The sequence below is a fragment of the Nycticebus coucang genome, chromosome X, assembly GCF_027406575.1.
Source record: "Nycticebus coucang isolate mNycCou1 chromosome X, mNycCou1.pri, whole genome shotgun sequence".
NCBI lineage: Eukaryota > Metazoa > Chordata > Mammalia > Primates > Lorisidae > Nycticebus > Nycticebus coucang.
Window position 1 is genome coordinate 11240491 of NC_069804.1, and position 25816 is coordinate 11266306.

Genomic DNA, 25816 nt, shown 5'->3' on the forward strand with positions numbered 1-25816 from the left:
ACCTCAGACTCTTGGGCTCAAGCGATCTTCCTGCCTCAGGTTCTGAAGTACCTGGGACTACAGACGCCTGCCATGATGCCCAGCTATTGTTTTATGGATGGAGTCTCGCTCTTGCTCATGCTGGTCTCGAACTCATGACTCAAGCAATTCACCTGCCTCGGCCTCCCAGAGTGCTAGGATTACAGGCATGAGCCACCACGCCCGGCCCAGGAGTTTTAATTAAATAAAACAAAGGGGCCAGTTGTATTGTGAGTTTTCCCTTCAGGGGGGTAATTATGTGCCGTGACTTCATTTCTCTCACTTTCTGTTTGATGGTTTACTCTCTTCTGTTAGATAGGTTCTTAGTGAAGCCACCTGTCACTTACTTTGTGCCAGGTGCTTAAGTTGCACAAGTGTGATCACATTTAATCCTGTAAACCATCATATAAAAAACAACTGAGGCTCGGAGAGGTTCATCTGCCAGTGATTAGTGTGTCTGGGGTGTGCACGTTGCTGGTTGACTGGCAGACTTGCCTGACAGGAGCCATTAATGACAGATCTCCTTTTTTTTTTTGAGAGAGAGAGTTGAGTTTCACTCTGTTGTCCTGAGTAGAAAGCCCGGGCAAGCTCAAACTCCTGGGTTCAAGCAATCCTCCTGCCTCAGCTTCCTGAGGGGCTGGGATTACAGGCACCTGCCACAACACCCAGCTAGTTTTTCTGTTTTTAGTAGAGATAATATCTCACTCTTGCTCAGGCTGGTCTCAAACTGCTGAGCTCAAGCGATCCATGGGCCTCGGCCTCCCAGAGTGCTAGGATTACAGGTGGGAGCCACCACTCCCAGCAGACAGATCTCCGTTTTGATTATAAAGATCTGTGTCAGCATGGGGCGGTGCCTGTGGCTCAAAGGAGTAAAGCGCCAGCCCCACATGCTGGAGGTGGCAGGTTCAAATCCAGCCCAGGCCAGAAACTACAAAAAAAAAAGATCTGTGTCAGCATGGATGGTAGTGGGAAGGACAAGGACAAATTAGTCTAGGAGATTACCTGGGACTTTGGGCCTGGCAGGGCAGTGCAGGACAGGCCAGGGGAACAGACCTGGCCACCACGGCCTGCTTCTGGGCTTGGACAGAGGCAGGATCACCCGGCCACCTTTCACGTGGGAGGAGCTTGCAGCTCACAGCGACCTTCCCAACCCGATTCCACTTTCATTTCATCTTTTATGATACTGGTTGTGTGGGAAAAACTGAGACGTCTCATTTGATGTGATACATAGCCCTTTTTTATGAGTTTGCCAGCATAGACATTAGTCCAGTGTTTTACAGCGTTTTTTTTTTTTTTTTTTTTTAATCTCACAGCACCCTTGAACCTAATAGTTAAACTTCCTCGGCATGTTTAAATTATGTTGACCAAAAAAAAGAGTAAAAACAAGACTATGCCCATTGGACTTTGAATTTCTTTTGAAAATAGTTTAATTAATGATTTTTAAATTTTTTCGCAGCACACCTATGTAGGATAATATTTAGAAATAAACATAGCCTACATCAAGCACACAAAGTGAACTCAGTGTGAGTTTAAAATGGCTTGCTATTCCTACAGAGGCTTAAGGGACCTGGGCCCCCCTGAGGCACGCACAGAGCTGACTTGCCTGGAGTTAAAATGCCATGGCGCAGAGGTTGAAAGTCACTGCCTTAGACTGTATGTGTCTATGTACACACGCACACACGTACACAACACTATATATAACATACATATGATGACATATATGTACACACACAAGCATGCTTTAAGTGATCCCAAATGGCTGGTCTGTAGTTGGCTGACACTGTGGCACAGCAGTCAGACCACCTAAGTCTGGCTTTTCTGGGAAGGCTGATAAACTCTCCTGTCCCAAGGAGCATCATTTAGTCTACATTGGAGGTCATTTTTCCTTATTTTCTTTACTTTATTTCTGAGCAAATGTTTCAAGGGAAACCCCGAAACTGGGAGGCCACGGGCTGAGGTCTTTGAACTCATGATGGTGATGCTTCTCCCGCAAAGGCGGGGGCTGCACTCCGATGGCATGGGAATCATTTCCCAAACCTTACATCTCGTCTTGAATTGCCTTAAGGACTGGTTGTTAGAGGTCAACACAAGAATGGCTACAAGAGCCACTCTGTGACTGTTGATAGGCTATCCTTCCCAACAAAGTGTTCCACAGTCTGTACATATATAAATGTCGCCCCTACCCACCCTATCCCCAATGTTATTTCCTCCCATCCTAGGGGTGTAAGGCAAGATAAAATGCATTACGTCTCCCTCTCTCTCTCTCTTTTTTTTTAGAGACAGAGTCTCACTTTGTCGCCCTCGGTAGAGTGCCATGGTCTCACACAGCTCACAGCAACTTCCAGCTCCTGGGCTTAGGCGATTCTCTTGCCTCAGCCTCCCGAATAGCTGGGACTACAGGCGCCCACCACAACACTGGCTATCTTTTTTTTTTTTTTTTTTTTTTTTGCAGTTTCTGGCTGGGGCTGGGTTTGGACCCGCCACCTCTGACATATGGGGCCGGCGCCCTACTCCTTTGAGCCACAGGCACCACCCTTTTTTTTTTTTTTTTTGAGACAGAGTCTTACTCTGTCGCCCTTGGTAGAATGCCATAGAGTCATAGCCCACAGCAACCTCAGATTCTTGGGGTCAAGTGATTCTCTCCCGAGTAGCTAGGATTACAGGCACCTGCCACAACACCAGGCTATTTTTGGAGATAGGGCCTCCCTCTTGCTCAGGCTGGTCTCAAACTCCTGAGCTCAAGCCATCTACCCGCCTCAGCCTCTCAGAGTGCTTGGATTACAGGTGTGAGCCCGCCCAGCAAACTTTTTCTGTAAAAGGCCAGACAGTAGGCTCAGCACCTATGGCTCAAGCGGCTAAGTCGCCAGCCACATACACCTGAGCTGGCAGGTTCGAATCCAGCCCGGGCCCGCCAAACAATGATGGCCGAAACCAAAAAATAGCCAGGCGTTGTTGCGGGTGCCTGTAGTCCCAGCTACTTGGGAGGCAGAGGCAAGAGAATTGCTTGAGCCCAGGAGCTGGAGGTTGCTGTGAGCTATGATGTCACAGCACTCTACCCAGGGTGACAGCTTGAGGCTCTGTCTCAAAAAAAAAAAAATTAAGCCAGACAGTAAATATTCTGGGTTTTATAGGCCAAGAGCCAATATGAGGTATTATGTAGGCACTTACATAGTAAGGGAAAAATACATTCCCACAATTATTTAACTGATAAAATTAAAAATACAATAATTGAGGGTAGTTTTTTGTAATAAGGGTCTAAAATGAGAAAAATGAAATTGTTTGTGGTGGTAATAACATTTTGCAGTCTAATAATGAGAAAAATGGAATCATTTGTGGAGGTGGTAACGTTTTACATAATTGGAGTTTAGAGCTAGTATTCCAATATCATCAAATTCCAATATCATCAAAATACATTGCACATCTGTTCTTTATCGCTTCCTGTCCAGATTTGGTTTTAAGGCTGCAGTCTGTTGACCTTTGCTCTTGGCTAATTCTTTTAAGGCCCTCACTCTAAGAATTTGGAATCTAATTCACTTAGCAGATCAAGTCAGGAAAATTAAATTTTCCAGCTTCATGAATGCACATCACCTATTCACTGAACACTTATTGAGCCTGTACTGCATGCCAGGTGCCGGGTGAAATGCAGGGACACCCAGGAGAAAGACACCTACTTTGCAGCCACAGCCTGGAGGGAGACTCACACCTACCTGAGTCATGCGTTATCTTGGAAACATGTACAATGGAGATGAGACAACGCCTGCGTTATTTGCCCACATCTGTGAACTATACACAAAAAATGAGTTTGGGAAATCTTAAATTGAGTACAAATTTGTGTTAAAGTTGTTTTTTTTAAGAATACACTAAAGTTTGCTCAATAAAAGGGAAAATGTCCCCATTTTCTTCCCCCTACCCCACAGATCAGCTCAAATTCACAAAAACACACCGTATACATCTGGATTGGGTTATAGACAAATCATTTTGTAACTAACTTTCTCGCGATTTTAAAGCACAGTCAATAAATGATTTGGCAACAGTTAAGAAATCACAAGTTCCCTTCTTTCCACATAAACTTCTGCAAACCACATGCTAGGTTCTGCTGCTGGTAAAGTGACCTATTTCAGGAAGTTAGCCAGTTTCTCTTCTCAGCCACCTCCTGCACGGAGGGTACCACTCGAGGCTGCTGTGAGTTATGGAATGAGAAATTAGAAAGGACACCAACAGAAAAGTGGTAAGCCACTCCTTTTGTTTTATTAAAGCTTTCCAACAAAATAAATGATTTCTGGCCCCCAAATCTGGGTTGGTAGTAAATGCTGTAAAGAAAGATAATAATAGGGCGGCGCCTGTGGCTCAAGGAGTAGGGTGCTGGTCCCATATGCTGGAGGTGGCAGGTTCAAACCCAGCCCCGGCCAAAAACCACAAAAAAAAAAAAAAAGAAAGAAAGATAGTAATAAACAGGCAAGTAAGTCTAAAACTTAGTATTGAAACAACTCTAAATGCACGTAAAGTAGCCTAGTGTGATCTGCAATGTGTGTGTACATTAGCATCAAGGAATGAGAGTAGATTTTGAAAATCAAACGTGGGGAAAGGGAGGGGAGGGAGGGGGGAGGGAGGTGGAGGGAGGGGGATTAATGGGATTACACCTGCGGTGCATCTTACAAGGGTATATGTGAATCCTAGTAAATGTGGAATGTAAAGGTCTTAGCAAAATAACTAAGAAAATGCTATGAAAGCTATGTTAACTAGTGTGATGAAAATGTGTCAAACGATCTATGAACCAAGTGTATGGTGCCCCATGATCATATTAATGTACACAGCTATGATTTAATAAAAATAAAAAAAAGAAAGAAAATCAAACGTGGTGATGAACTTATTCATTTGAACTGGTAAACATGAAAATTCCAAGTCAGACATTGAACTGGAATATTACTTTCAGACCCTGCCAGAAACAAGGTTGGAGATAAAATGGGAGGGAAATGTCATTGCTTTGCTATTTCTGTGGGAAAAGACAAACTCTCCTCCCTCACATACTGGGTCAGAGGCAAGAACCAGTGAAGCTTGAGCTTAACATACTACTAGAAGCTTAAAGGTCAATAGTAGTTGCTACTTTTCTTGTTCAGAGTTTTAAAGTAACGTTACTCTTTCTATAATTACATTCTACAGCGTCTAGATATAGCAGGTGACCTGTGTTTGGTGTTGTCAAAAACTGTCAGTTTGAAAAACAAATAAACTTTACAATTCTTGTTACATGGTATGTTTTCTAGAAAATTTGATGAGGATTATGGACCAGTTGAAAAGTTTGATTTCAAGAGAGTCTCATCCAAAATTTACTTTCCATTTTTCCCCACACTCATTTAGTGCTTATTAATGTCCTGGGAGTCATTTTAGACAATAATGTATATTTAAGTTTTTTGAAGTTAATTTTTTTTACACCACTTAATGTTCATTATAAATCTTGAAGGCAAATTAACTCTGCACTAAAATTTTATGATGCTTCACAAATGACTACAGTGGCCCATATAGAATTGGGTCAACTGATCGACACACGTGGAATTGTACATACAATTATCAGGTTATCATATTTCTACATGATGTTTCTACCTGATATTTGAAAACCGCTTTGATAGCCAATATGTAGTATAATTGTACTAGAAGAATGTGGAAAATAGACTAATAATAAAATCAAATTAAACTTGGAAAAATGCCTTCCTTGTTCCCATCAGTGGCCAATAGAGGTCAAGGCTTTAGCTGACTTCTCGCCTCAGGAAGAAGCTCTTAGCTTTGCCTACCCGTTAGAATCATAGGGGGAATATTTAAAAAGTCCTACTGCTCAGGCCGAACCCCAGACCAATGAAATCAGAATCTCTGGGCGTGTGCCTGGGCATTTGTAGCTTTTAAAATTCCCAGTTGTCTCCAATGTGCAGCCAAAGTTAAGACCCAGTGACTTAGAACATTAACTGTTACTTTGTCCTTTCATTAAAGAGCACAGTTGCTCTTTAGAGCAGTAGGAAGACTCTGGGAAGCCCTGGAGCTTATTCATGGGCCACGTTGGTTTGATTTCAGAAAGAAAAATAAAAGTTCCAAGTATATATTATCTGAAAAACTGATACTCCAGACTTCCATGGAGTATCAGTGTGTGTCTTAAAGGATATCCTTAACCATGGTTAGTCTTTGCAAGTCGGTCGGATGTCATTTGTAAGTGCATTTTAGTGTGTCCTCCAGGGTCCATTGAAGAAGGAAGGGAACATCATCCCCATGGGCATCTTTTGACTTCAACTGAGATAGTAAATGTCATTGAGGGATTTGTTATTTTCAAACAATTAGGCCCAGTTTATGACTATTCAGGGTTATACACCTATAGTCAATTGAGATGCAAGACCCGTGGTTCTGGATCGGCATTAGCAAACACAAGCTGCGCTGATGTCACAGGAGCTTCAAAGAGCTGCTAGCTGGTGCAGGCATCTCAAATCAATGGATTCCCTATGGTTCTATGGAATGACAGAGAATCTGGAGGTTCTCTGCCGTAGCCTAATTGATGCAGAAAGGCAAGGTAGAAAATTCACCATCGGCATTTACATCCTGCAGGTTTCAGATATGGCTACGAGGTCTCGGCTGAAACCAGATCACAGCCAACTAGCCCCTGGCTTCAGTCCACATAATTTGTTGACTGCTTGAGTCAATAAATTTAGGCTCAGCTTCAGCTCTGCCACCTATCTGAGTGACCCTGGGGAGATTCACCCCTTGGAGCCTCAGATCTCATGTCTGCAAAGTGGGAGCCTATGACAACACTCACTTCATTGATTTTTATGATGATTAAACAAATGCTCCATGCCATATATTCCTGGATCCAGAGAGCATAATATTTTATATGCTTGTGTCTATTAAATCAGAACCCATCTCTTCACCAATAGATGTATTCTATCTGGTTGTGTTTTCTTGTGTCTTGCAAAACCGTTAGTGAACACATCAAATTTTGAGCGAGGAAAATAAAGTATCTATTATTAATTGTAAATTTCATCTAAAGTAACCAATCTCATCTTCATAACCATTTCTTAACTAATCTCCTTTCATCATGAATCAGTGGTAAATTTTGTCAACTGCAAATGAATCACAATCCATTAAAAATCAGAAATATTTCCAGTTGGGCAAAAATTCAGTTCTGGTCAAGTCCCGCACGGTGCACAAACCACTGAGTCATTAAACCAGGGGATTGATTGCGTTTTATAATCGATAGGCTTTCTTGACACTCCGCGTTAGGAGCAGCAGCAGAAAACATCCCAGGAGACCTTGGAGGAAGCCTTTGACGAGGGTCATGTCTGCACACAGCTGCCTGCAGCCTAGGAAAGGGGTCTGAAAATATGAAAAAGCTGTTTCCTCCTGGAAGGCAGGGCAGGCCTCCCCAGACACCTTCACTGCCCACTGTGTGTGTTTTCTTTAGCCTCACCTGGTGGCATCACTGCCTTTGTGCCCACACACAACCAATCTCTGCTTTGCCTACAGCCCTCCCCCGTGGGGAGCTCTGAGGGTGCTCTGCTCCTTGGCTGGCCAACTCTCAGTGAGTCCTCAGCAAGCACGAACTTTCTAAGCTATTCTTTAAAAGGCACTGGTCTGGCGGCGCCTGTGGCTCAGTGGGTAGGGCTCCAGCCCCAAATACCTAAGGGTAGCCGGTTCAAACCCAACCCCAGCCAAACTGTGACAAAAAATAGCCAGGTGTTGTGGCGGGCACCTGTAGTCCCAGCTACTCGGGAGGCTGAGGCAAGAGAATCACCTAAGCCCAGGAGCGGGAGATTGCTGTGAGCCATGACATCACAGCACTCTACCGAGGGCAACAAAATCAGACTCTGTCTCTATAAAAAAATTTTTTTGTAAAATAAAGTGCACTGGTCTTTTGAAAATGTGAGTTTGGTGTCCATAGGGGTCGAATTTCAGAGGGAAGATTGGGGTGAGGACTGAGAAAGGTTGTTTTTGGTGTGCCCTTTGGTTCCTCAGAACCTGGAAGGGAGAATTGGAGGGCTCTGCATCATGGACCCAACCAAAGAATGGATTAAGCAGGGAAAATAGAAATACCGGCTTCCTCGGTAGTGACAGCTGTATTTGACAGGAGAGAAGTTAGGTGGATCTCTTTTGTTTCACGATTCATACTCTTTGTTTAAACCCATGGGTTCTGTGTTTCTCCAGGTGCTCCCAGGCAGCCCCCAGTAAGAAAGCTGGAGCAGTGAGACCCAGGTATCCTCATCATCGGGGTGTTCCTAACAGTGAGCACGTGAGTGTATCAGGCAAAGGGGTTTTCTGGGCAGCTTGAACTTGCCCTGCAGTGGGTTCCACTGAACAACAGCTCTCAATAGCCTGTTCTCTGCTCTTCCTCTATTGCCTTGCTAGGGCTGCTATCACAAAGTACCATGAACTTGGTGGATGCAAACAGCAGAAATTTATTCTCTCACAGTTCCAGAAATCAGAATTTGAGTATCAAGGTGTTGTAGGCAGAGTTGGTTCCTTCTGGGAAGTCAGAACGAAAATCTGTTTCACGCCCCTCTCCTAGCGATTGGTGGTGTTCCTTAGCGTAACGCTGCTGCTTCCTAATCTCCGCCTGTGTCCTCACGTGGTCTTCTTTCCAGTATGTCTGTGTCCAAATTCCCCTTTGCTCATAAGAAGACTAGTCAGTGGATTAGGGCCCACTTTAATTTCAGCACGACCTCATTTTAACTCGATTGCATCTGCAAAGTCCAAACAAGGTCACATTCATAGGTACCAAGGGTTAGGGCTTCTGTTAACCTTTTGGTGGGACACAATTTAACCTGCAACCTCTCTTTTTTTTTAATCCTCTATTCTGCAACTTCCACTTAATCCTGGTCCTTCACTTCCTCAGCTCCCAGTCTAATACTTACCCTCCTTCCAAAGTATCTCCTTCTTGTCTGAACTAGTCGCCTGGAGCCTGACCTGAGCTCCATCAGATCACATCGGCAACCAGGTTGGCTTCTCTTCTCACAGAAGGCTCAAGGCCTAGGGACCATGACACTTTAAGCAAAGTTTTTAATTTCTTTTAAAACCAAGAAAATAATGACTACAATCCAGTCTGGATTATATTCATCTTTACACCAATGTAGTTGTAAAATAAAATTTTACTACTTTTTTATGGAGGATAGGGCCCATGAAGGTCAACGTGCCTCTGGCCCATTAAAGTCATAACTTGGCCCTGTTGACAATTATGTTCTATTTTCTGATTTAGTGGATATACAAAGGCAAATTCAGAAATTGCTGATGCGTCCCCAGTGGGGGAGATTTAAGTATCGATCCACAATCCCTTATCTGAAACCCATAGGCCAGATTGAGCCAAAGTTCAGAGTTCATATTTCAGCAAGATAATATGGTACATATATGCTATATTACAGAACACTCCCGTGGCTGCGGGGCAACACAAATTAGCTATCACCCACCTGCATATTTCTTCACTGGAACAAGAAGGTTCATGCTAAGTGGATAAATAAAGGTTGCAGTAGCCGTAGGTCAGTTCGGATCAGGTTTTGCTGCCGAAAAACACAAATACACCAAATCTTTTGCTGCTCAGCCCTTTTGGGATTTTAAAATTGCAGAGGGGATTGAGACAGGACTGGCATTAAAACAATAAACCATAAGCCATTCTCCTGGGAGCCAAAAGGCCTGATTCTATCGGTTACTGCGTCTCTGATTTTTCTTTTTTCTTCTTTCTTTTCTTTTCTATTCTTTTCTTTTTTTTTCCTCCCCTCCTCTCCCATCCCCTTCCGCTCGTTCCCATCTCCATTTTTTATGTTGGATGAATTCCTTAGGCGACCAGTGCTGGCTGTTCAATCTCAAGGGTGAGTCACCAAAGAGCTGCTTAGAAGCTCAAACTGCAGGGGCAGGGCTGAAGCCGAAGGGCCTGGCCTGGACTGAGGGGCTGCCTGTGTCCACTGTAATCTGGACACCTTCTCTGTCCTGCAGCGTTGAGTGAGGCACTCCATCTGGGTGCCAAGTTTAAAGAAGGGCAAGGGGCATCCAAAACCTCAGTAATCAAGGCTGGTCGCAGTGGTTCACACCTATAATCCTAACCCTCTGGGAGGCCGAGGTGGGTGGATCGCCTGAGCTCACAAGCTCAAGACCAACCTGAACCAGAGCAAGACCTCATCTTTAAAAATAGCCGGGCGTTGTGGCGGGCACCTGTAGTCCCAACTACTCTGGAGGCTGAGGCAAGAGAATTGCTTGAGCCTAAGAGTTTGAGGTTGCTGTGAGCTCAGTACTCTACTGAGGCTGACAAAATGAGACTCTGTCTCAAAAATAAATAAATAAATAAATAAAACAAAAGCTCAGTAATCAAGATAAATAATATTTCTAAAAATCAGGTTGGGAAACTATAGTCTGCAGGCTAGTTGCCTGTTCCAGCAAATAAAGTTCTATTGGCTCCAGAACCGGGATGGGGGGGAGGCAGGTGAAGCGGTATCTTGCTTTTATTTAAAATACTGATCTTTGGTTCATCATGGCTTTTAATGTGTTAGAATAGTGGTCATCTTGATGACTAACTTTTTCCGTGCCCACTCAAATGTTTCACAAGCAGCTGGCACCTCCCTTGCTTCACCCGGCCCCACCCTGCTGCCACGGACTCTGTGTCCTAGACCTAGACCAGCCAGTGCCCCGAGGACGTTTTAAGCTGGGTGTCCCTCAGTTCCCAGAGTTGAGGCAGAGAAGAGGGTGGAGTCCGTCCCTATACAAACAGACTTTTTTTTTTTTGAGACAGGATCTCCGTCTGTCGCCCAGGCTGTAGGGAAGTCTCACAGCTCACTGCAGCCTCAAAATCCCAGACTCAGGTGATCCTCCCTCCTCAGCCTCCCTAACTGCTGGGATTACAGGCGCTAGCCATTGTGTCCAGCCAAGACTGGCCTTAACCTCTGTGTTTTCTGTAGGGCAGTCACCCCTGCTTCTGCTCGGGCCCAAGGCTCTCAGATTCCACCTTTCAAAATAATAAATCTCAGGAGGAGGTGAGGCAGGGTCTTACTTCTCATGCAGACTCTCAGTCGATCTGCCATCCAGGCACCTTCTGAGGTGCCTGCTGCCTCTGGTTCCTGCGTCCTTCCCAGGTTCTGTGGTACTAATGGACTTTTCTCTGACTGGCCTTACGTCTGCTCTGTTGTAGTAACGCGTGCTCATCCACCTGCTTTCTGTCTTCTAGACTTTGTAGATATCTCTTGTTTGCTCGTGTCTCCTCTTATGCCTTTTTTGGCCTCTTAAGGTTCTATTCCTTTACAATTGCTTTAATGGCAGCACTCAGTTGTCAGGGTCAACAAACATAAGTCACTCACACTCTCTTTCACACACACACACACACACACACACACACACACACTTTCTATTTTATTTGCATAGTTGCACTTTTTTTCCTCTATTTTATTTGCAGAGTTGCCATTTCCCTGAGTTATTTGCAGAGTTGCCATTTCTCTATTTTATTTGCATATTTGTTTCTCTCTCTTTTTAAAGACATAGGACCTTACCCTGTCATCTCAGGTTGGAGCACAGTGGCACACTTTGTCTTTGAACTCCTGGGCTCAAGCCATCCTTCTGCCTTAGCCTTCCAAGTGGCTGGGACCACAGGCCCGTGCCACCATGCCTAGCTGATTTTTCTATCGTTTGTAAAGGTGGGAGTCTCTCACTATGTTTCCCAAGCTGGTCTCAAACTCCCAGCCTCAGTAATCCTCCTGTCTTGGCCTCCCAAAGTGCTGGGTTTACAGGGTGAGCCACTGCAGCTGGCGTGGATAACTTTTAGTCATTGGTTCTGCCATCATGGGGCTGACTTCTCCTTGGTACCCTTCTCACTTCATCTGGGATCAGAGTCTCTTTGATATCCTTTTGGAACCACAACTTTTGATAGTCTGAGTTATGGGTGTGGCTGAAAGGAAGAATTTGGCTGAGGATGTGCAGCTGTTGCTTTTGTACTCTGCCCTCTCTTTAAGATCCAGGTGGATGGTGGGGGCTGAGGTTCCCTCTGCTGGCACATTAGCATTAGCAATGCATTCAAATTCTGGGAGGTCCTACATGGATTACAGAAGGTTGAACAATTAGAGTTTTCTCCTCAACTTCCTTGCTAGCTACCTACTCACCATTTCCTTCTCCTCCTATGACAAATTCAGATTGTTTGGAATTTGTCAACTCGTGTTCAGGAATTTTTCATGGCCCATAATTCATTTTAAGTTGCCTTAGACTCCCGGATGCCATTTTCATTCTGAATTTCAAAAGGCTCCTCTCCTGGTCTCTAGCGGCCCCTAGAGGCTTATCTCCTTAATTGCTCTGCTTTGTCTGAGCTGGAGAGTTGCCTTTGAGATTAAATGTTGAGGCCTTAATTTGAGACTATCAAGTCAACACAGACAGCCCCTACTCTCTGGACCCGCTCAAGTATCCACCTAAAGACGTCTCACCTACCAACAGCACTCTGTTTAGCACTAGAAGGGAAGGCAATGGAATCTGGCCTCACCCTGACATATTCCTCACAGACCTTTTTAAAAATTAATATTTATTAATATATAGTTAAAAATTGTAACAGAGGGTCGGGTGCAGTACCTCACACCTGTAATCCTAGCACTCTGGGAGGCTGAGGCAGGAGAATCCCTTGAGCTTAGGAGTTTGAGTGTAGCTTGAGCAAGAGCAAGACCCTGTCTCTATTAAAAATAGAAAAAGAAGTCAGGTGTGTGAAAAGCACCTATAGTTCCAGCTACTCAGGAGACTGAGGCAGGAGGATCACTTCGACCCAGGAGTTTGAGGTTGCTGTGAACTAGGCTGACACCATGGCACTCCAACCTAGGTAACATTCTATCTCAAAAGAAAAAAAAAAAAAAAAGACAGACGCGGTGGGTCATGCCTGTAATCCCAGCATTTGGGAGGCCAAGGCAGATGGATTGCCTGAGCTCACGAGTTGGAAACCAGAGTGAGCCACAGCGAGACCTCATCTCTAAAAAAAAAAGAATAGGGCGGCGCCTGTGGCTCAGTGAGCAGGGCGCCGGCCCTATATACCCAGGGTGGCAGTTCAAACCCAGCCCCGGCCAAACTGCAACAAAAAAGTAGCTGGGCGTGCGTTGTGGCGGGCGCCTGTAGTCCCAGCTACTTGGGAGGCTGAGGCAAGAGAATCACGTAAGCCCAAGAGTTAGAGGTTGCTGTGAGCCGTGTGACGCCACGGCACTCTACCGAGGGCAGTACAGTGAGACTCTGTCTCTACAAAAAAAAAAAAAAAAAATAGCCGGGCGTTGTGGCGGGCGCCTATAGTCCCAGCTACTCGGGAGGCTGAAGCTGGAGAATCGCCTAAGCCCAGGAGTTGGAGGTTGCTGTGAGCTGTGTGACGCCACGGCACTCTACCGATGGCAATAAAGTGAAACTCTGTCTCTACAAAAAAAAAAATAGCCGGGCGTTGTGGTGGGCACCTGTAGTCCCAGCTACTTGTGAGGCAAAGGCAAGAGAATCACTTAAGCCCAAGAGTTTGAAGTTGCTGTGAGCTGTGATGCCACAGCACTCTATCAAGGGCAACCAAGTGAGACTCTGTCTCAAGGAAAAAAAAAACTGTAATAGAGATCTGATAAACACTACCTCAGCCAGACGATCAAAGTCTCTATTAACAGTGAAAGTCATGTTGATAGCATGTACCCTTGGTATGAATGGCACTTCACTTCTGTGGTCTTCCTTCCCCAAAGCCACAAGGCCAATCTAATCATGACAAAACACATCAGACAAGTCCTAGTTGAGGGCCATTCTACATAACTATCCCCCTTCTAGTCTATGTTTTTCTCCATAGTACTTTTTACCCTCTGACATCCTATCTTTGAAGTAGGTTCAAAATGGGCACTTATTTTAATGTTTTTTCATTGCTGTATCTGCAACTTGAAAACAGTTCCTGAAATAAAATATCTGCTCAATAAATATTTAATGAATGAATATAGAATTGCCTTATCCTTTTAATTGCAACATAGTATTTCATTGTGTGAATATAACAATTAATTTAACCAGATGACTACTCGTAGGCATTTAGATTATGTCCAATCTTTTGCTATTGCTAACAGCCCTACATTCAACATCCTTGTACATTGCTAGTTACATATGTGAGAGTATGTCTTTGGGCTCTACTTCCAGAATTGAAAGTGTTGACCTCAAGTATACGTTTCCAATTTTGATTGATATTATATATTGTTCTCTATCTTAGAGGTGACACTATAATAATGTAGACTCTTACCAGCAAAATATGAGAGGACCCATTTCCCCATATCCTCACCTACACAATAGAATCAGTGGAAAAAGGGTATTGCAGCATAATTTTTTTAATAGAGTTTGAATATCTTTTCCTATGTTTAAGAGCTATTTATGTTTCCTTTTTATGTGAATGGTCTATTAATATATTTTTGTCTATTTTCTATTGGGTTATTTTTTCTCATTAATACAGAAAAATCATTACATATTAAATGTGTAATATTTAATATGCATATACACATTACATACTTATGGTAAGTAGTAAATAATAACATACTGATGAAACAGAGCAAAGAGTCTAGAAATAGATGCAAATACACAGAAAAGTTAGTATATGATATACAGGGAGTTTATCAATTCAGTGAGCAAGAGATTATTCAATATATATTGCAGGGACAACCAAATCTCCATCTAGAAAAAACAATGTTGGTCTACATCTCACATTTTATGCCAAAACAATTCTAGTGGGATAAGATCTTTCAGTGTAAGAAAATAAAATAATAAAATTATTAAAACTTAAGTGTGGAAGATCCTTTATGCCTCACACTGCCTTGAATGATCTCATTCATAGCCATGACTTTAATGACCGTGACTCCCAAATTCATTCTGCTATCAGAACTCTCCTCTGAGATTCAGACCTATATACACAACTGCCTACTGGACATCTACACTTGAATATCACAAACTCAACTCAAAATCAACACGTCAAATTTAATTGCCAGTATCCTCCCCCCACAACCAATCTTCTTTCTCAGTCAATGTCACCCATCTATCTAGGATCAGGACCCTGGAAGTTACTCTGAATGCATTCCTCTTCCTCACAAACCCCATGACCATTTATACACCCATAGCTATGTCCTGTGAATGAACCTCCTAAGTACCTCTTGACTCCATTTCTCTCTTTCTCCATTGCCATCAGCCTAGTTCAAGCTCCCATCCCCTCTAGAGTTCTGTGCCTTCTTGCCAATGACCACTGCAGAATCAATCGAAGCATGGTGCTACCCTGCTTAAAACCTTCAAACTCAGATAAAGATAGAAATCTACTCTTGTGGAGAAGGGAAATTGGGGAGATGTTGGCCAAAGGACACAAAGTTTCAGTGAGACAGGAGGAATGAATTTAAGAGAACTATTGTACATCCTAATAACTATAGTTAATAACAAGGTATTGTACACTTGAAAATTGGCAAGAGAGTCAACGTTAAGTGCTCTCTATACATGTAAGTATGTGAAGTTATACTAATATAACTAATATTATGTAATATACATAATACATATTACAAAATAGCGTGCTGTGCACTGTAAGTACATACACATTTTAGTTGGCAATTTAAATAAATATTTTTTTCTTAAGTCCTTGGCTTTCAGTTAGTCCCCTATGTTTATGTGTTCAATAAGATGAAGACTGAAAAATGTCCACTGAATGTGGCAACATGGAGATAAGAACTTCAGTGACATGTTTATCCATCACCTCTTATGTGCCATTTCAATCTTCTTGGCCCTATCTCTTACTCTGGGCTTTGCCACTGCAAGCAGTTCTGGAAAGGCTTCAACCAGCTTGGAGAACTTGAACCTGAAGTGCCTTGTCTCAGGCCCACACCAATCTCTCTGGATTCCTGTCCCAGGGCTTCTTTGAAGGCACAGCCTGGGAAACTCAGAGGAATGGACTCAGGGCCTTTGCACATGCTGCTCCATTTGCCTGGAACATTCCTTTGACATCTTAGTTGTGTCTTACACTTGCCTATTCAACCTTGAACCACAGCTCAGGTTTCATGCCTTCAGGGGCGTCTTCCCCCAGCCTCCACAAATAGATCAAATCCCTCTCTTTTTAGATTCTTACAATATCATATACCTCTTTTTGAAATCTTCTAATGTTGCTGTGTTTAAGTCATGTCTGTTTTGCCCACTAGTCTAGGAGCAAATCCATAAATTATAAGGGTGGCCAAATGGACTCCCCAGACCGCCCATTAGCTAATCAAGGTATGGAAGAGTATGGAAGTGACTTTCAAATCTAGCTATGTTCAGACTTGGAAATCGCGTAAGATTGGATTTGCTCAGGTACCTGAGCAAAGATAACATTGCTTGCGGCAACTTCCCACCTCTGACTCTCATCGCAGGCATGAGCGTCTGTGTCCCCTTGGTGTACCTGTGTTTTCCAGTGCAAATAGATGTTGACCCTGAAGACCCATGGCTTCCTTCACAGGAGCTGTGTGTTTTCAAGCCATGATCTTATAACACATATTTTCTAGACATATTAGTTTTCTATTGCTGCATAACAAATAGCCCCAAATTTGGAGGCTTCAGACAATATCCATTTATTAGCTTAAATTTCTGTAGGTTAGAATCAAGGCAGGCCTGCCTGAGTTCTCAGCTCCAGGTCTCGTAAAGCTAAAATCCAGGTGTCAACCAAGTTGGGATCTGGGTAAAAATCCATTTCCAAGTTTGTTCAGGTTGTCAGGTGACTTCATTTCCTTGCAGTTTTTGTGAGGACTGACACCCCCGACCCCCTCCCTCCCCTATTTCCTTGCTAGCAGCCAGCAAAACCCCCTCCCAGCTGCTGAAGGTTGCCTGCATTCCTTGTCATGGAGTCCCTCCATATTCAAGTCAGCAATAATGCATCAAATTTTTCTCATGCTTCCTATCTCTCTGGCTTTCCTACTGCCACTAGCCAGGAAAAAAATAAAAAATAAAAAAAACTCTACTTTTAAAGGTTCATAAAACTAGGTTAGGCCCATCCTAGTAATCTCTCATTTTCCATATAATATAATGCAATCACAGGAGTAATACAGGACAAAATTTATGGAGGCCATCTTAAAATGCTACCTACCACACCAGGTAAAGCAGGGCCTTCTTTTATTTTTTATTTTTTGAAACAGAGTCTCACTTTGTCACTCTCAGTAGAGTGCTGTGGCATCCTAGCTCACAGCAACCTCAACTCTTGGGCTCGAGCAGTCCTCTTGCCTCAGCCTCCCTAGTAGCTGGGGCTACAGGTGCCTGCCACAACACCTGGCTAGTTTTAGAGACAGGATCTCACTCTTGCTCAAACTGGTCTCAAACTCCTGATTTCAGGCAATCCACCCACAGTAACCTCTCAGAGTGCTGGGATTACAGGTGTGAGCTAACAGGGCCTTCTTTTAGAATAAGTTAAACATTAAGTGTTGTATTTGAAAATAACTATAAGGAATTGAAAATGCTTGGGAACTCTGCTCTACTTTAATTTTCATCAGGCAAGGAGCTGGTTTTTCCTTAGCTGTTACAAATGGGCAATAATTATTGGTCCTCAGAATAATCAACATCCACATAAAAATCTTTTATAACATAGTAAGGGTGTGATATATAAGGGGGGCATTTCACCAGCCCTTAATCGTAGAATTTAAAAAGAAGGCACTTATGTGAGTTGACTCACAATAAATACACATGTGGGATAGAGTAAAAAATCTAGTTTAGAAAAGGTTTTGCTCCATATCCCATGAAATAAGATTTTGAGAATTTTCTTTTTTTTTTTTTTTTCAGTTTTGGCCGGGGCGGGGTTTGAACCCGCCACCTCCAGTATATGGGACCAGTGCCCTACTCCTTGAGCCACAGGCACCACCCTTGAGAATTTTCTTAATCACAACTTTTGATGAAGCCAGCCATGTTACTCTGTTTCTTGCATTGCCTGGTTACCAGAAATATGACTTGCAGCCCTCTGTTTGTTGAGAAACAGGTACGCTACGAAAGCACCATGTTTTCCTTACAGAAGTTTCAAAATTAGCAAACCAATAGCTACAAATGGTGATGTTTGTACGATAAGGGACACAGGTATAGTTGTCATTCAACAAACAGTATTTTGAGTGTTGTCTACGTTTTAGACGCTGCTCTGGCACAGAATTTCCAAAGGAGATTGTGTAGCATGGGAATTAGTGGTTCAAAAGATGATTTTGAAACCAGATTGGTTTAAGCCCCAGCACTACGATGTACCATCCTTTTGAAAGTTACCAAGTTGACTTTGTCATCTGCAAAATAGGAATAATAATAGAACCTACGGCACTGTGTCGCTGTGAGGATTAGTGTGGGTACGAAAATATTTATTTTTATTTTTATTTTATTTTTGAGACAGAGTCTTATTATGTCACCCTCAATAGAGTGCTGTGCCATCACAGCTCACAGCAACCTCAAACTCTTGGGGGCTTAAGCGATTCTCTTGCCTCAGGTAAGGAAATATTTCTGAAGCACTTAGTATGAAGCTGACGGTGTGTTATTATTGCCAGCATCAAGAACCCACTTTCCAGGTGCTTGCCTCCCACGTAAGGAAATAAGAGAGCACCACATACATCACCATAGAAATCTAGAAACATTGTGGGAAATACCGGTGAGAGATATGGTTGTATAGAAGGTAGACATGACTCTACCTTGAAGATCTTGGATGATACAAAAGTTTCCCAAATCTACAAAATGTTTCTCATCATCACAATTGCAGATAGCTTCATCTTCAACTTCTTTGGGCACTATTAAGCTGAACCCAGTAAAGAAGTAAAATTCTGAACCTACTTCGATGCAATTTATTTAAAATTGTTAAGAGAATTAGCACCTCACAATCCATACAAGTGTGGGGTGCATTGTTAATGTCATCATCAAACACCTGGCAAATACTTCTTCTCTAATACTGTGCTTCTGCTTTTGATTTTCCTTAGGAAAACATGTCCCTCAAGTCTTCAATTCTGACCTGCCTTTTCCTGCTAATCTCTGGTTCCTGGGAGTTCTTCGCTGACGCAAATTATTCTAGAAGCTATCCTTGTGATGAGAAAAGGCAAAATGACTCTGTGTTTGCAGATTGCAGCAGTCGTCGACTGCAAGAAGTTCCCCAAACAGTGGACAAAAATGTCACGGAACTAGACCTATCTTACAATTTCATCAAATGCATAACGAATGAATCATTTCAAGGGCTACAAAGTCTCACTAAAATAAATCTGAACCACAACCCCGATGTCCAGTATCAGTACGAAAATCGTGGCATGAATAAAAATGGCATGAGTATTACAGATGGGGCACTTTCCAGTCTCACACACCTAACAGTGCTGTTGCTTGAAGATGTGCAGTTATCCAAAATGCCCACTCATTTGCCAGGGTCTTTGAGAGAACTTAGTCTAGTTCAGAACAATATAAACAATATAAATAAAAGTCATACTACAGGACTTGAGCGCTTAGAAAGACTCTACCTGGGCTGGAACTGCTATTTTAACATTTGTAATAAAAAGTTTGACATAGAAGACGGAACATTTGAAAACCTGACAAATTTGCAGATCCTGTCATTATCTTTCAATCCTCTTTTCTACGTACCAGCAAAGTTGCCGACTTCCCTCAAGGAGCTTTACCTGAGCAACACCCAGATCAAAACCATCCAACCAGAAGACTTCAAGGGCCTGATCAATTTAACAGTGCTGGATTTAAGCGGGAACTGTCCGAGGTGTTTCAACGCGCCGTTCCCGTGCGTGCCTTGTGCAGGAGATGTTTCAATTAAGATAAACGACTCTGCTTTTCAAAACCTGACTAAACTTCAATACCTAAACCTCTCTAGCACTTCCCTCACTAAGATTCCTGCAATCTGGTTTGAAAATATGCCTGATCTAAGAGTGCTGCATCTTGAATTCAATTACTTAGTGACAGAAATAGCCTCTGGGGAATTTTTAATGAAGCTGCCCCATTTAGAGATACTTGATTTATCTTATAACTATGTAAAGACCGAATATGCACACTACATTAATCTTTCCAACAATTTCTCTAAACTTTCATCTCTCCAGGCATTGCATTTAAGAGGTTATGTATTCCAGGAACTGAGGAGAGAAGATTTCCAGCCACTGATGGGCCTTCCAAACTTAACAACTATTAATTTGGGTGTCAACTTTATTAAGCAAGTTGATTTTACTCTTTTCCAAAATTTCTCCAAACTGAACATTATTTACTTGTCAGAAAACAGAATTTTACCCCTTGTGAATGATTTCAGGCAGAATTATGCAAACAGGTCCTCTTTCCAAAGTCACGTCCTCAAACCACGTTCGATTCATACTCGGTTTGACCCACATTTAAATTTTTATCATAGAACCGAACCTTTAATAAAGCCACAATGTACAAGATATGGCAGAGCCTTGGATTTAAGCTTGAACAGTATTTTCTTTATTGGGAAAAGGCAGTTTGAAGGTTTTGGTGACATCGCCTGCTTAAATCTGTCTTCAAACAACAATGCTCAAGTGTTAAATGGAACTGAATTTTCAGACGTACGTCGAGTCAAATACTTGGATTTGACGAACAATGGACTGGACTTCGATAACGTGAATGCTCTCAGCGAGTTATCAGACAGCTTAGAAGTTCTAGATCTCAGCTATAATTCACACTACTTCAGAATAGCAGGGGTAACACATCGTCTAGAATTTATTGAAAAGTTAAAAAACCTCAAAGTTTTAAACTTGAGCCACAACAGCATTTATACTTTAACAGAAAATTATACACTGCAAAGCAATTCCCTGGAAGAATTAGTTTTCAGTGGAAATCGCCTCGACATTTTGTGGAATGCTGAAGATGAAAGGTACCTCTCCATCTTTCGAAACCTCAAAAATCTGACACGGCTTGATATATCATTCAATAAACTTACAACTATCCGACATGATGCATTCAACATGTTTCCCAGGAATCTCACTGAACTGCGTATAAATAATAATATGTTGAAGTTCTTTAACTGGACATTACTCTGGCATTTTCGTTATCTCAAGTTGCTTGACTTACATGGCAACAAGCTATTCTCTTTATCTAACAGCCTGTCTGAGTTTCCACCTTGCCTCCAGACACTGCTGCTGAGTCACAACAGGATTTCCTACCTCCCCTTCGGCTTTTTCTCCGAAGTCAGCAGTGTGATGCACCTCGACTTAAGTTTCAACTCCCTAAAGATGATCAACAAATCCGCACTGCAGACAAAGACCACCACCAATTTAACTCTTTTAGAACTCCATGGAAACCCTTTTGACTGTACCTGTGACATTGGAGATTTTCGAATGTGGATGGATGAAAATCTGCACGTGAACATTCCTAAATTGACAGATGTCATCTGTGTCAGTCCCGGGGATCAGAGAGGGGCGAGTATTGTGAGTCTGGAGCTAACAACTTGTGTTTCAGACACCACAGCGGTGGTGTTATTTTTCTTGTCGTTCTTTATCACCACCACGGTTATGTTGGGTGCCCTGGCTCACCATTTGTTTTGCTGGGATGTTTGGTTTATCTATCACATGTGTTTAGCTAAAGTAAAAGGCTATAGGTCTCTTTCCACATCCCAAACTTTCTACGATGCTTACATTTCTTATGACACCAAAGATGCCTCTGTTACCGACTGGGTGATCAACGAGCTGCGTTACCACCTCGAAGAGAGCAAAGAAAAGAACGTTCTCCTTTGTTTAGAGGAGAGGGACTGGGACCCAGGATTGGCCATCATTGATAACCTCATGCAGAGCATCAACCAAAGCAAGAAAACAATATTTATTTTAACCAAACAATTTGCCCAAAGCTGGAACTTTAAAACAGCTTTCTACTTGGCCTTGCAGAGGCTAATGGATGAGAACATGGACGTGATCGTATTTATCCTGCTGGAGCCCGTCTTGCAGCACTGTCAGTACCTGAGGCTGCGGCAGCGGATCTGTAAGAGCTCCATCCTCCGGTGGCCTGACAACCCCAAGGCAGAAGGCTTGTTTTGGCAAAGTCTGAAAAATGTGGTCTTAACCGAAAATGATTCCCGGTATAATAATTTGTATGTTGATTCCATTAACCAATACTAATTGCTGTTAATTTAGTCATGGTTTCACACTGTAATAAAAATGTGAAGTAATGACCTTTCTAAGTTAGCTATCGCTATGTGACAAATTGCCCCCAAATTTAGTGGCTTAACACAACACACATTTGCTAGCTCACAGTTTGCATGGGTCTACAGTCCAGACACAACACAACTGGGTCCTCTGCTTCCGGGTCTCTCCGAAGCTGCAATTTAGGTGTTGGCCAGGGCCACAGGCATCTCTGGGGTTAGGTCTACTTCCAAGTTCACACCCAGGTGGTTGGTTTCAGGATTCAGTTCCTCCTGGGCTGTTGGCCAAAGGCTGTTCTCAGTTCCCTGCCAATGTAGACCTCTCCCACGAGGCAGCTTCCTTCATCAGAGCCAGCAAGAAAGAGAGGCTGCTAGCAAGATGAGGTCACAATCATTTGTCATATAATCAGAGACGTGATAGCCCATCATTTGGTGTTCTATTCATTAGAAGTAAAGATATTCTGGGCGGCACCTGTGGCTCAGTCGGTAGGGTGCCGGCCCCATATACCGAGGGTGGCGGGTTCAAACCCGGCCCCAGCTGAACTGCAACCAAAAAATAGCCGGGCGTTGTGGCGGGCGCCTGTAGTCCCAGCTGCTCGAGAGGCTGAGGCAAGAGAATCGCTTAAGCCCAGGAGTTGGAGGTTGCTGTGAGCTGTATGATGCCATGGCACTCTACCGAGGGCCATGAGGTGAAACTCTGTCTCTACAAAAAAAAAAAAAAAGAAGAAGTAAAGATATTCTATTTGTTAGAAGTAAACCACAGGGCCTGCCAGCTCCATGGGAGTGGCCATCTCAGTCAGGGAAAACAGATGAAGACCAAGATGGTGGACTGTGATTGCGTCAGTTGGTCATCAACCATTTTCCCTGAACTGCTATCAAGAACAGACTGCCATCTTGATTATGGAGTGTGAATATCGGGAGGTGGGGATCATCATGAACCATCTTAATACCTGGCCTAAGAGGAACACCTTCTTTTCAATATTTAAGAAGTTTTGCCACTGTAAGTAGTGGTTCTAATATTAAGCTGGTGTTTAGATTTATCATCAATCTGTGGTGACATGGTTATAGCATGCTGTTGTTGCATTAGCCTTTTTTACATTTACTTGTACAAATATTGGCTATAATATTTGACTTTTAAGGTTTAGATGTCATTTAAAGGCTGAGACAAATAGTGTTTTAAGTGTCTTACTTCTTGATCTTTTTTTTAAAGTATGCAGCTAAATCAGAAGCTTTTAGAGTATTTGTTAAATGCCATTGCTGTAAATCTTAAAATAAATAAATAAAAATGTCTCATTTTACATGATGAGTGTATGATAAATATATAGTAGAGAAACAGATCCATAGTGTAAAAGTAATTACCATCTATGCTGGGTTTTTTAAATTTTCAGATTAATATGAGAGTACAAACAATTAGGTTACAATGTTTGTGCTTTTTAGGTAAGATCTCTGTTGTAGATGTGCTGGGGCATATACCCTTACATTGTGCCTATTAGGTGAGTATGCTGGGGGTTTTGAGAATATTTGTTTAATCTTCATTAGAACTAAAAGAGGAAGCAATTTTCAAGAAGCTGTGAAATTAAAATAATTGCTAATAGAGAAATTAATTCTACCTTGGTTTCCTGCTCAGAAAACATAAAGTCATACTCTGGGAGGCCAAAGCAAGTGGATAGCTTGAGCTCACGAGTTCAACACCAGACTGAGCAAAACCAAGACCACCATCTCTACAAAAAACAGAAAAACTAAGGTAAGAGGATTGCTTGAGCCCAAAAGTTGGAGGTTGCTATGAGCTAAGATGCTATGGCATTCTACCCAGGGTGACAGCTTGAGACTCTGACTCAAACAAACAAACAAAAAAAAAAACATGAAGTCAGGATACCTACTCTGTTTCCCTGAAAATAAGACATCCTCCGAAAATAAGACCTACTTACAGGACCGATAAGACGTCCCCTGAAAATAAGACCTAGCGCGTCTTTGGGAGCACACCCCAAAATAAGACACCGTCTTATTTTCGGAGAAACAGGGTAGCTGTCAGTACCCTCCTTTATTTATTTATTTTTTTGAGACAGAGTCTCACTTAGTTACCCTGGGTAGAGTGCCGTGGCATCTTAGCTCATAGCAACCTCAAACTCTTGGGTTCAAGTGATCCTCTTGCCTCAGCCTCCTGAGTAGCTAGGACTACAGGCACCTGCCACAACACCTGGCTATTTTTTAAAGACAGGGTCTCGCGCTGGCTCAGGCTGGTCTCAAACCTGTGAGCTCAGGCAATCCACCCACCTCAGCCTCCCAAGTGCTGAGATTATAGGCCTGAGCCACCACACCTGGTCCCTGTCAGTACCCTTTATGCAAGATTCCCAAATGAAATAACTTTGACACTCCCTCTACCACTCTCATGGTTCATCTGTATACATCCATAGTATTCTGTCCCCAGTATAGGTATGAATCTTGAGGAATCTTGTGAAACCTACCTGAGAATAGTTAGAAATTATTCGAACATAAGAAAATAAAGTCCCCGGGCAGCGCCTATGGCTCAGTCGGTAAGGCGCCGGCCCCATATACCGAGGGTGGCGGGTTCAAACCCGGCCCCAGCTGAACTGCAAACCAAAAAATAGCCGGGCGTTGTGGCGGGCGCCTGTAGTCCCAGCTACTCGGGAGGCTGAGGCAAGAGAATTGCTTAAGCCCAGGAGTTGGAGGTTGCTGTGAGCTGTGTGATGCCATGGCACTCTACCGAGGGCGATAAAGTAAGACTCTGTCTCTACAAAAAAACAAACAAAAAAAAAAAAAACAGAAAAGAAAGTCCCTTCAGAATGCAAAGAAGAAAAACCTACAATCACCATCCTTCCTGAAGCACAGCCTCTTAGTTAACCTTGCAGGATGAGTTATCTTTAAATATGTGTTTTTGAAGAACTGACCAAAATGGGGTGTCATAGTGTGATTTACCATGGACAAAGTGGAGAGCAGCACAAGTTGCCAAGGACAACTTAGTTTTGTCACATTGAACCCTGTTTTGGGACCATGGCGAGTTTATAGAAAGATATTTATGCTTGTGCTTATGAAAGAACCAGACCAGCGCCATCTTAAGAGTTAAGTTTCACTTTCCCTGCCATTTCACTCAGTACAAGCCCAGGCAATTCCTCGAAATCATGAGACGACTGCCCACCAATCAGGGACCACCCCACCTAACCAATCCAGAAGCACCCCTTTGTTTCAAGCTGTGCACGCCCACCCACTGCGAGGGACCATAAGAACCCCCTGCTCCAGAGCTTGGGGCTCCTGGCTCGGATCCGTTGCAGGGGAGTCCCTGGGAGCCCAAGTTCAAACTTGCAATAAAAGGCCCTTTTGCTTTTGCATCGGACTCTGCTCCCTGGCGGTCTTTGTGGGGGATTTCGAGATCTGGGCACAACACTTATTGAGGCATAGTAACAAATATCTAAAAGCAAGCTCATTCCATGAGGGGACACCCTAAAAGAAAAGTGAGGCAGTTGCAGCTCATCCCTGTCTTAGTCAGTGTCAGCTGCTCTAAAAAAGCACCAGACAAGGTGGCTCACAAACAATAGAAATTGTTTTCTCCAAGTTCTGGATGCTGGAAGACTGAGATCAGAGCTCATGCATGCTTGGGTTCTGATGAGGACCCTCTAACCATCTTGCAGACTGCTGACTTCCCCTTTTGTACTCACATGGTGGGAAGAGGATGAGAGAGCTCCCTGGGGTCTCTTTTATGAAGGCGCTAATCCCATTCATGAGGGCTCCACC

General features: G+C 43.1%; 1 protein-coding gene across 2 annotated transcripts; it reads left to right on the top strand.

Moving 5' to 3' along the window:
• The first annotated feature begins 4189 nt into the window (after positions 1-4189).
• On the top strand, positions 4190-23346 carry TLR8 (toll like receptor 8). 2 transcript variants are annotated; one of them, XM_053581080.1, is made up of 3 exons: positions 4190-4246; positions 8194-8278; positions 18918-23346. In XM_053581080.1, the coding sequence occupies exon 3, from the start codon at positions 18924-18926 to the stop codon at positions 22041-22043; it is 3120 nt and encodes a 1039-aa protein (XP_053437055.1). In that variant the 5' UTR covers positions 4190-4246; positions 8194-8278; positions 18918-18923; the 3' UTR covers positions 22044-23346. The 2 variants fall into 2 exon arrangements, with proteins under 2 accessions (XP_053437055.1, XP_053437054.1); XM_053581079.1 differs by lacking the exon at positions 4190-4246 and adding an exon at positions 17758-17950 and having other exon boundaries at positions 8221-8278.
• Positions 23347-25816: the final 2470 nt, after the last annotated feature.